We start from the raw sequence: 11973 nt of genomic DNA on the forward strand, positions 1-11973 counted from the left end.
AGCTACTATGGAAAACAGTATGGAGGTTCCTCAAAAAACTAAGAATCTATCTACCATATGATCCAGCAATCCTTCTACTGGGTATTTACCCCAGAGACTTGAAAACCCATATCCAAAAAAATATTTGCACACCAGTGTTCATAGAAGCATTATTTACAGTGACCAGGACATGGAAGCAACCAAAGTGTCCTACGATAGATGATTGGCTAAAGAAGCTGTGGTACATACATACAATGGAATATTGCTCAGCCATAAGAAGACATAAAGTACTGCCATTTGTGACAACCTGGATGGACCTCGAGATAATCATGCTAAGCGAAATAAGCCAGACAGAAAATGTTGAAAATCACATGATATCACTTATATGTGGGATATAACCCAAAAGCAACAAATGAGCAGGACAAACAGACGGACAAATGGACTATAGGCTAGTGGTTACCAGAGTACTATAGACTAGTGGTTACTAGTAGGGTGGAGTTGGAGCAGGGAGGTAGATGGGATAAAGGAGATCAAATATAGGGTTTAGGGGGAGGGCGAAGTGGGTAAAGAAGATCAAATATGGTAACTAAAGGAAACTGGACTTTGGGTGGTAAACAATAGAATATACAGATGTCAAATGATAATGTATACGTGAAAATTGTATAATTGTATTAACCAATGTTACCCCAATAAACAAATAAAAAATAAGTTTTGAAGAGGATGTGGAAAAAAGGGAACACATATACTCTTGGTGGGTGGGAATGTAAATTGGTGCAGCCACTATGAAAAACAGTATGGAGATTCCTCAGATAATTAAAAATAGAACTACCAGATAGCCCAGCAATTCCACTTCTGAGTATTTATCCAAAAGATATGAAAACACTAATTCAAAAAGACACATGGACCCCTATGTTCATTGCAGCATTATTTATAATAGCTACAATATGAAAGCAACCTAGGTGTCCATCGATAGACAAATGCATGAAGAAGAAGTGAGCCTTAAGGATGAAATATTGTCATGGATCTTGGATGGGCCTTGACGGTACTATGTTAAGTAAAGTAAGTCTGAGGGAAAAAGACAACAATCTTATGATTTCACTCCTATGTGGAATATAAAACAAACAGAAAGAAAAGAATAAACAAAAACTCATAGATACAGAAAACAGATTGGTGGTTACCAGAAGGGAAGTGGGATGGGGAGAAAGCAAAATGGGTAGAGGTCAGGGAGGGGTCAAATGTATGGTGACAGATGAAAACTAGACTCCTGGTGATGAGCATGCTATAGTGTATACAGATATTGAATTATGTTGTACACATGATACTTGTATAATGTTATTAAGCAATGTTACCTCAATAATAAAAAAGACCTTAAAAAATAAAGAAGAAATGTAATTTGAACATGAATACTTTATATTTGGATGATTTAAGTAAACTACAGTATTTCCGTATATGCTTATATAACTTGAGGAAGAAATTTGCACATTTAAGCCAAGAAATTAATATTTGCATTGAGCAGGGTTTTTAAAATCAGGATCTTGTACATTTTTTATCTTAATTTATACCTTAATTTTAAATGGATACTTATGAAAATGTTACCTTAGAGCATCAAGATTTCAGAAAATTTTTCTTATCTCTCCCCCAATGATTAAGTAATGGAAAGTCGTGATCCTAGTACAAATGTTATATTATTGGAGGATACTGCGGCAGTCTTGGGAGTGATAATAGCAGCCACTTGTATGGGCCTTACTTCTATAACAGGTAAATATTTCTTAAATTACACATGATTTATTTGTACTAATATGTGAGAATTTTCTTATATATCATTGAATAATTTTAAATCAGTAGATTGTTAGATGCTAATTTTATACTAATCTAACTTATTAACTTATTTGTATAAGACATTTGGTCAGTAAAAGTGTTCAGATTGCTCTGAGTTAGGAATTTCTCTTAGTTAGAAATAAAGGCTGGTAAATAGAGTATTTCTGTAATGCTCTAAACTGTTCAAGCTGTGACTTATAAAATACACAGTCATTCTGAACTTTAACGTCTTTATCTATAAAAGTATTGCTGTTTGTCATAGTGACCTCACAGGTTTACTAACAATATATGAGCGAGAACTTTAATACTTTAAAGTTCTAAATACATATGGTGGCTCTTGTTCATTTGTCTTTTCCATTATTAGTGCCAATAATAAGTGCCGTTGCTTTCCTATGTCTTTGACTCTCAAGTTGGTTCCATCCTCATTGTGGTAGCTAGTTAAGTGTTTTAAAGTCCAGTACAATACAGGTGAATGAGAAGACAGAAAAATCATTTTATTTTTATTTTCTAAAACAAAAGAAACATCTAGTGTGTGAAGACTCAAATTTCTGAGGTTTGAATTCTCTTAGAATGGAATTTCTTCCTCTGTTACTCATTTGTTCTTGCGTATTTAAATAATATTAGGTGATGAGCTCTCACAGTTCTTCATTGTTTCTTAAAATAGTCTGAAATATGAATAGGTCTTCCTCATTTTGAAATATACATGTTAAGACAAAATCAGCATTCTCTTATGTTCACTATGATTCAGAGTATTTCTAAAAGTTTTTATTATTTTTCTAGTTGACTTTATCATTTTAGGTATTATTTGGACCTAAATTATTTCTTAACAAAATTTTAGGCTTAAGGAAAGTGACTTGATGAATAAGTCAACTTTTAATCGATTATTTTCTTTTATATAATGATGTTAGCTGGTCAAGCTTTTAAAATTTTTATGTTTTAAGAATGAAATCTTATTTAAAGTAGTTAATTTATTTACATTAAATTATATGCCAAGAAATAAATGTTTTCCACCTATCATTCCTGGATTTCTATGGGATTATTTATACATATATGTTTTTAAATAAAAATAATGAAATTTGGATTTCTAAAGGGCAATATTTGATTTTGAACTCTATGATTACATACCTAGTGGTTTATGTTTTTTTGTTAGACTTTAGTACAGATAAATCAGTTTACTTTTTAGTGCTATATTTTGACTAAACGTTAGTTAAGCTAGTATGTAAATTGAGATTTTTTAATAAAATGTATGTTTTATTATGCATTAAGAGTAAAATTTAATATTGCCATTTTATTTTTGGAATAAAAAGACTTCTAATAAAAGCCTTGTACATAAAATTTCTTATAAAGATTTAAAATGTAATATTTATTCGTGTCTGTTACATAAATTAATCTATACCTTCATAGATAGTAAATCAGCTCTTCTCATTGGTTGTGGGAGAGATGAAGCCCTAACAATCAAAGGCAATTTTTAGAATCAGAATCACTTAGAGGTCGGGAAGATACAGAATGTTAACCACTGCCCTCCCCCCACCCCCCCACCCCCCCTGCCCACCACCCCTCCAGAGTTTTTGATTCGCATGGTCTGGGGTGAGGCCTGAGAATTTGTATTTCTTTTAAGCTCAGGTGATACTGATGCTGCTAATCAAGGAACCACACTTTGAGAATGCAAATGAATGAACTCTTTGTTTTTTTAAAATTTAGAATGGTATTAGCTATGTTTCACTTTTGGTTGAATGAAGTAAAAGTAACCCATATAATTTTTTGTATGGCTTAATTCTCTCACAGGACCTTGCTAAGAATAAGACACAAAAATGATTATTTCTTTCAGCTTTTGATCTCACAATTATTTTGTCAACCTGGGCTAGAAAAAGTGCTACTGATATCGCTAAAGGAAATGAATTCTTTATTAAATTATTAATACATATATGAATTCTCTAATCTGGAACTGCTCTGAACCTTCACCCTTCCTTACCCATGTAATGACCAGATGCAAGAAACATATCTTAAATAATTAAACCCCATAATAGTTGTATGTACTATGAAGCAAGTTGTTTCATCCCTATTCTGTAGTATGGTGGTGAAACTATTAAGAGAATGTCATTAAAGGAATTAGAGTGAATTTCAAGTCCCTTGATTTACTGCTTATGGTTATTTGCTCACTAATATTTATTGAACTAGTAAAACATGCTAATTTATTGACTTCTTATGTGCTTTATTTAGGCAATCCACTGTATGACAGCCTGGGATCTTTGGGTGTGGGAACCTTATTAGGTGTGGTCTCAGCATTCCTCATCTACACTAATACAGAAGCACTCTTAGGGCGATCCATCCAGCCAGAACAAGTACAACGGCTTACTGAACTCCTGGAGAATGACCCATCAGTAAGGTCAGCTTATTCCAGTGATGTTGTTAAAGTTTGCAAAACCATTAAGAAATAGAAATGGTTGATAAATACTTCCAGAAGAGGTTTTGGAGCTTTAGCCTTCAGAACTTTTTAATCTATTAATTTTCACAATTGCAACCTTGCAAGAAAGCAAGTGTAAAAACCTTTAAGAAACTCCTTAAGTTTCCTTTTAAATTTTTTATATCTTTAATTTTAAGATTAAGGAACAGTAGATGATGTAATGGGAACAGAAGTTTGCAAAGTAGTTGCCTCCTTAATGTAGAACCATGTAGGTGGAACTTTCATATTTGTATTTGCCTTATATTTGTATTGTAATCACACATTGAATATATTAAATTTAAGATTTTTGTTCATGGAGAATTGATAACTAAATTAAATATAATTTATATTCCTTTTGAAAATAGACTCATTATTTTAGCTTATTTTAAAAGTTTTCCTTATAAATTTTATCTTTTAAATTACATGAGAATAAAAAACTAAAAATTTAGTCAGAAAAGACACAGTTCTAGTAGTGCTTTTCAGTTGAATTCAGCAGCAGTGGGTGAAGTAGAAGGAACAGTTCTTTGAAATTCCAGTTTTTCTACTTGCTACATATATATTTTAAACTTTAACCCTTTTCCTGTTTAGGGAAAAAAGTGTAGCTTGCTGCCACTGTTAATTTAGCATCACTCATAGGAATGCTACATTTTCTACAATTTGACATTTTCAGTGATCAAGAATTACTATATTTTGTAAATGAAAATACCACTGCTAAAAATAGAATGCTATAAATAGAATGATGTCATTGGTTTCTAAAGACTATTGATATACTAGAGCGATGTGAAAATAATAAAAGCGAGATATTTCATGGCAAACTTTGAAGGTAAAGTTAGGACTGTAATCTGTGAGTTATCTTGGAGTAAACACTGTAGCCGCGAGCACCACCACCAAGTATTCTCAGGGCAAACGAGAAATAGGTTAAAATAAAAATTTATTTTTCTTCTGTTGTAATTAAAATCTTTGTCTTTTAACAATGACCTCTGTATCTGAATCAGCAAAACAAGTGATTATTAAATTTATATTCTAAGTCCTATATGTTTAATCTTGAAAAGTAGTTTTCTAACTGGAGCAAGATTAGAAACTAAGCATTCTTAAAATCAGGGTTAGGCTTATTTAGTAACCTAATGTAAGATAATCTATAGATACATCCTTGTGATGTCTGTCTGATTTTTGTATCAAGGTAATACTGACCTTATAAAATGAGTTGGAAGTGTTCCCTCCTCTTCTGTTTTCTGGAAGAGTTTGTAAAGAATCGGTAGTGTTTTTTCTTTAAATGGTAGAATTCAGTGGTGATGTCATCTGGGTGCATAGGTTTTTTCAAGTAGTTTGTTAATTACTAATTCTGTCTCTTTACTTGTTATAGTTCTGTTCAGGTCGTCTTTTTCTTGAGTCAGTTTTGGTACTTTGTACCTTTCTAGGAATTTGTCCATTACTTCTAAGTTATCTAATTTGTTGGTACACAACGGTTCTTTGTAGTCCTTTTGATTTCTTTGGGTTTGGTAGTAATGCCTCTTTCAATTCTGATTCTAGTAATTTCAGTCTTCTCTCTTGTTTTTCTTGGTCAGTCTAGCTAAAGGCTTGTCAATTTTCTTGATCTTCTCAGAGAACTAGCTTTTGGTTGAATTCATTTTCTGTTTTTCTGTTCTCTATTTCATGAATTTCTGCTCCTAACTATATTATTTTCGTCCTTCTGCTTGCTTTAGGTTTAGTTTGCTCTTTTTCTGTTGTCTTAAGATGGCTAATTAAGTTTTTTGATATCTTTCTTCTTAATATAGGCTTTTATAATTATAAATTTCACTCTAAGCTCTACTTTTGTTGCATCCTATAAATTTTGGTTATGTTGTATCTTCATTCATTTCAAAGAATTTTCTAATCTTACTTTTGATTTCTTATTTAGCCATTGCTTTTTTAGGAATGTGTTAATTTCCATGTTTGTGAGTTTCCCAGATGTCTCAGTGTAACTGATTTATTTTATTCCATTGTGGTCAGAAAACATACTTTATTATTTCTAGTCCTTTAAATTTAGTGAGGTTTGTTTTATAAGCTAGAATATCATCATCTATCTTAGATAATGTTCCTTGTGCACTTAAGAATGTATATTTTGCTGCTGTTGTATGGAGTGTTACATAGATGTCCATTAGATTTAGTTGGTTTAAGTCTTCTGTTTCCCTGTTGATGTTCTTGCCTAATTGTTCTATCCATTATTGGAAGTCTTCAGTTATTATTGAATTGCCTATTTCTCCTTTCATTTTTGTCAATTTTTGCTTCATGTATTTTGGTGCCCTGTTATTAGGTACATATATATTTACAATTTTGCATATATTGTTTATAATTAAAGTCTTTTAAAAAGAGCTATAAATGGAAAGACTGACTACAGCAGTTTTTTGTTTTTTGTTTTTTTTTAAATTTTCTGGAAGGGTGAAGATCTGTATATTAAATTATTGGAAAAAATAAATGTTAGTAATCCAGAAAGTTCATACAGTTTTTTTAGTTCATACAATGTATTAGTTATCTATTGCTATGTGCCAAATTACCCCAAAACTCAGTGACTTAAAAAAACATTTATTACTTCACAATTTCTATTGGTCAGGAATCTGGCATGTTTACCTGGGTCCTCTACTTCAGGATTTCTCACAGACTGCCATCAAAGTGCTAGCTGGGACTGTGGTCATTTTCTGGGAATGGTTCTGCTTCTAAGCTTACTCACTTAATTATCGACGGGATTTAGTATATATGTTTTTCCACATTGGCCTCTCCGACATGGCAGCTTGCTTAATCAAAGTATACAAGCTGAGAAGGCTATAGAAATTGAGGATGTAGATAAAAATCACAAATTAGTAATCTTATCTTGGAAGTGACATCTCATCACTTTGCTACTTTCTGTTGGTAAGGAGCAAGTCACTAGATCTAGCCCCCACATTCAAGAAGAGAAGATTGCACAAGGCCTCATAGGGAGTCATGACAGAAGCTGCCTATACCAGTTTTGTATCAGTAGTTAGTTATATATAAGAACATAAGGAAAAAGTATATTAGAATATTTTCAGTAGCTGCTATTCAAGTATTAGCCAAGTAATCAAATTTATTAATATTTTGTGAGGACTGAGGTAGATATGCTTGTTTTATTAATGAATAAATTATATAGCCTCTTGCCAATATGAACTAATTTTATGTCAACTTGGACATATATAACTTTATAAATCATTAATTCTTATTTTCACCCTAGATGGTTGATAAATATGCTTCTTTATATGGATAATTTTAGACTCATTATTTAGTAAGTTGTTTGAGATCACTCAAAACACAGGGTCAAATGTTTTAAGAGTACTTGGAGTACCATTTAAGGCTTGTTTTTTCCTGGTAGCTCTCCATGCCCCCAGGATTCAGAGTGTTTTCTTATTCTCTTAGATATCCTGTAAAGAAAAGATGTTATAGTGATTACCATAGAAAGAAAGTAATTTTTCAACAGTTTTTTGGGGAAGATCGATTCTGGAGGGTTAGGGCAGAAGAGATGAAAAGCAGTTATGCCTGAGCATCTGCTTCCCTTTCTGGGAGGCAAAATGGTATAATAAAAAGACCACTCACTGGGTTTTACTATCTCAAGATCTGGGGGTGAGTCCTGGCTCTGCTGTTGAATTACCTTGGGCAAGTCACTTACACCCCATTTGGGACAGTTTTACCTACTTTGTGAAAGCCATTCAAGAAATGCCTTCCATTTAATTGGTGCCATATTAAGCTATTTATATATGTATTGGCTTGTTACTCCCCATATCAATCCTATTATGTAATTGTTATTAACTTTATTCTAATAAAGTACTTCACAGAGTTGTATGAAAACTTTTAAAGAAGCTATTGAAAATAGGAAAAGAGGTTTATGAGATAAAATGACTACATTGTAGAAAAACAATTTAGAGCTGGTTTTTCAAAATCTACCATCTTTATAATTCATATGTATTCAAATTACGATAAAATAATATTTAGTTTACCTCTTTGTATGGCATTATGTAAAAACACCCCAGTGGAGATTTGTTTGGAAAATGTTAGGTGGCACTTAATGGTAAACACTCTAAAAGCTGTCTTAGTCCATTTTCATCACTAGTGGAAAAAACAGTTCTAGATTTTGTGCCACTAAAGTGTTTGTGCATGTATATATGTGTATATAAATTTGTAAGCATGTTATTGATTGCAGGGCAATTCATGATGTTAAAGCCACAGATTTGGGATTAGGTAAAGTAAGATTTAAGGCAGAAGTGGATTTTGATGGACGAGTTGTTACAAGATCGTATTTGGAAAAACAAGATTTTGACCAAATGCTGCAAGTAAGTTCATGTATTTATTGTTTTCTTATAAAGCCAATGGTTAAAAAAATTACTTTTTAAGTAAAAAGAACTTTTCTTTTATAACTCATAAGGTCACTTCAGCTTTCAACTTCTTAGGGTTCCAAAATTTGACAAAGACCGTTTTATTTACTGTAGAGTGGGATGGAGGAGACAAGAAAAGCACAAACTTATTAAAGTGCTTGTTATATGCCAGGCATTTTATATATGTTATCTAACTTTTACTCTCAACAACCCTGTAAGGTAAAAATATAATATTTTCATTTTTATGTGTAGGCAGATTGAGAGACAGATTAAGTAACTTGCCTAAAATTTCAGGGCCATAATATGGAGTCACATACGAATTTAGATCTCTGTGCTTTCAGAATCTCTGCTTTTTTATTAAGAATAGTTTAAAAGAGAATTTATAGAAGATAATATAATGAACAGTGCAGAAGTTACCACTTGCCTTTGTCAAATCTTAACATTTTACTGTACTGTATTTGCTTAAGATCTTAAAAGAAGAAATCATTACAAAAACAGTTGAAACCCTTGTTTTCTCATTTTAGATCCCATTTTCTTTCCTCCACCCTTAAAACTAACAGTTATCCTGAATTTAGTGTCTGTTATTTCTATTTATGTTTTTATACTTTTCAATATATTTTTCTTAGTATAATATACAATACCATTTGGATCTTTAAAGATTGATATAAATGGTATCATACTATATGATTACCTCTACAATTTCCTTAACAGCATGTTTTTGAAATTCTTTCATGTTAATATGTATACTTTTAGTTAACTTACTTTAATTTTATATTCCATCTCATGAATATCTAATTTATCCAGTCTTCAGTTGGTGGACATTTATATTGTTTCCATTGTTAAACTATTAGAAACATACACAATGGAATTCTCATACATGTTTCCTTGTTTGCATGTGCAAAAATTTCTTTGGGAAAATATATAGCTAGATTTAAAATAAGTGAAACATTAGGTGAACATGTCTTCATCTTCTCTAGATATTGGCAAATTTTTCTCCAAAGTGAGTTAATTTAACTTCTTCCACTAGTGCATCAAAATTCTATTCTCATTTTTACGAGACTCTGTTGACAGAGTTTTAAAATTTTTGTCATCATGATAGGTGTGAAATCATATCTTGTTTTAATTTATATTTCCCTGATAGTTGTGAGGTTAATAAACATTGAAATTCATTAACTTGGGATTTCCTCTACTTGCTTCTTTGTTAATTTCTATTATTCTGACAAGTTTGCTTGAAAGTTTTTCATTTTTCATTAAACTTAATGGTGTTATAATTTTTTAAAGAAATTATCAACATACTGTGATTTTTAAAAATTTTATTTTGTTTTCTGCTATTATTTTCTTTATAGGAAATTCAAGAAGTGAAAACTTCTGAAGAACTAGAGACCTTTATGCTTAAACATGGAGAAAATATTATTGATACTTTAGGAGCTGAAGTAGATAGACTTGAGAAGGAACTGAAAGTAAGATATATTCATTATAATATAATAATGTCTATTTTTCGAGTACTCTGTGTCAGACACTATGATAATTACATCGCATGTATACTTCTCAGGAACCCCATGATATCTCTCTCTCTCTTTTTTTTAACATTTTATTTATTTGTTTGTTTGTTTAACATTTTACTCATGATATACCTTATCAGAAGCTATGGGTGAGAAAATGATTATGTTAGAGAAGTTGGATAATTTATTCAAGGAAGTAAGGGAATTGGGTTTTGAACCTAAGTTGCTGAATTCCAAATTCTATAGTTTTAGTCACTGTTTTTCTGTACTGCTTGTTTAGTTTCTAAAATAGTCAAAAAAATTTTTTTTTTTTTTAATTTTTAGATAAGCATTTAGGAAGTTTCTGGAGAAAGGTAAAAGGGAAACTTTAGACTTTTCAAAAGTTGGAAAAAAATAGCATGAGACCTTAAACATACACATACATCTTGCTTTTAGTCCATCTGACATTATTTTATATTTTGTTTGTTTCTGTTCAGTTGGAGATCATTACAATCTATTGGTTATTTTACTGAAATACAATTTGATCAGACTACCCTTAAAAATGTCTCAGTGCTCTCAAATTGTCATTTATTGACATTCGAGTTCTGTTTGTCTGCAGCAAATAACTTATAAATGATCTTTAACATATATAGCTTGTTGAAGGCAGTGCATTTTCTTTAGTTTATGTTGACCATTCTTTAGTTTTGCTAAAAATTGAAGGGAAGCAAACAAAAATTGAGGGAAAACATTTCTACCACGCTTCTTTACTCTCTTTTTGAATCTAGGTATCTGATAAGATTAATAGAAGTGCTTCAAATAAGATGATTTTGTTCACGTTAATATAGTTCACAAGCTTTATTGGGCATTATTTTTGAAGGTTGTAGATGAGCAATTTCAGATTTTTTTGGTCTTAGGACTCTTTTGCACTCTTAAAAATTCTTGAAAGAGTTTTTATTTCTTCGATTTTTATGTTTTGATATTTACCAAATTGTAAATTAAAATCGAGAAATTAAAAATACTTATTTTAAAACATAATAAACCTAGTACATGTTAGTATAAATAACATTTTAACAAAAAAATTTTTCTAAAATGAAAAAAATAGAAAAATGGTATTGTTTTGTATTTTTGCAAAAATCTAAGCAAGATTCCCTGTCTGCTTCTGCATTTAGTCTGTTGCTATATATTGCTTTGGATGAAGAAAATGAAGAATGGGAAGAGCCTTTATAAGTATTCTTAGAGCATTTTCAGATAATTTGATATTCTTTTTTGATATTATACCAAAACCTGACAACTGATAGCCTCTTGAAATTATGTCAAAGAGCTTTTTATATGCCATTTGTGTAGTTAGAGGGCACAGTCCACAAGACCATCCTCATTTCTAACAAAGTTCGAGGGGTTCCTAAGAGGAACTTGAGGTTAGAAAATTCATTAGGATTCATGGAACTCACTGAATGCTGTTAAACTCAAAGTTATGGTTTATTACAAAAAATACCCATTAAAACTAGCCAAGAGAAGAAGTATGTAGGTCAGAGTTCAAAACACTGAGCTTCAGGTATCCTCGCTCCATGGAGTCATGGACAGTGTTTCTTTCCTGGTAACAGTATTTGACAGTTTGCATGGAGTATTGCCTATCAGGGAAGCTCAACTAAGCCCTGGTGTCTAGAAATTTTTATTGGGCTGTATAACTGATTGCCTGAGATGACCTTTCAGCTACATTCTTTTTTGGAGGTAGAGCAAATACTGTTTGTCCAAAAATAAATGTAAACATAATTATCCAGCAGGATATTCCAGGGCCCTAGAGAACACCTCCCAGTAGACAAGGGCAAAGGCCAGATCTCTCTTTGGGTATGATTAATTCTCTACACTATTATATTAAAATGTGTTGGTTTATCTT

The 11973-nt window shown here is 31.5% G+C and overlaps 1 protein-coding gene across 1 annotated transcript in view; it reads left to right on the forward strand.

Moving 5' to 3' along the window:
- Window positions 1-11973, forward strand: part of SLC30A9 (solute carrier family 30 member 9) — a 74573-nt gene that overhangs the window by 54642 nt on the left and 7958 nt on the right. The window contains exons 13-16 of the mRNA XM_011362820.2: window positions 1630-1737; window positions 4018-4183; window positions 8427-8556; window positions 9945-10058. Coding sequence (XP_011361122.1) covers window positions 1630-1737; window positions 4018-4183; window positions 8427-8556; window positions 9945-10058 — 518 coding nt within the window. The remainder of the gene's footprint in view (window positions 1-1629; window positions 1738-4017; window positions 4184-8426; window positions 8557-9944; window positions 10059-11973) is intronic.

The sequence above is a fragment of the Pteropus vampyrus genome, unplaced genomic scaffold (assembly GCF_000151845.1).
Source record: "Pteropus vampyrus isolate Shadow unplaced genomic scaffold, Pvam_2.0 Scaffold79, whole genome shotgun sequence".
NCBI classification, from domain to species: Eukaryota; Metazoa; Chordata; class Mammalia; order Chiroptera; family Pteropodidae; genus Pteropus; species Pteropus vampyrus.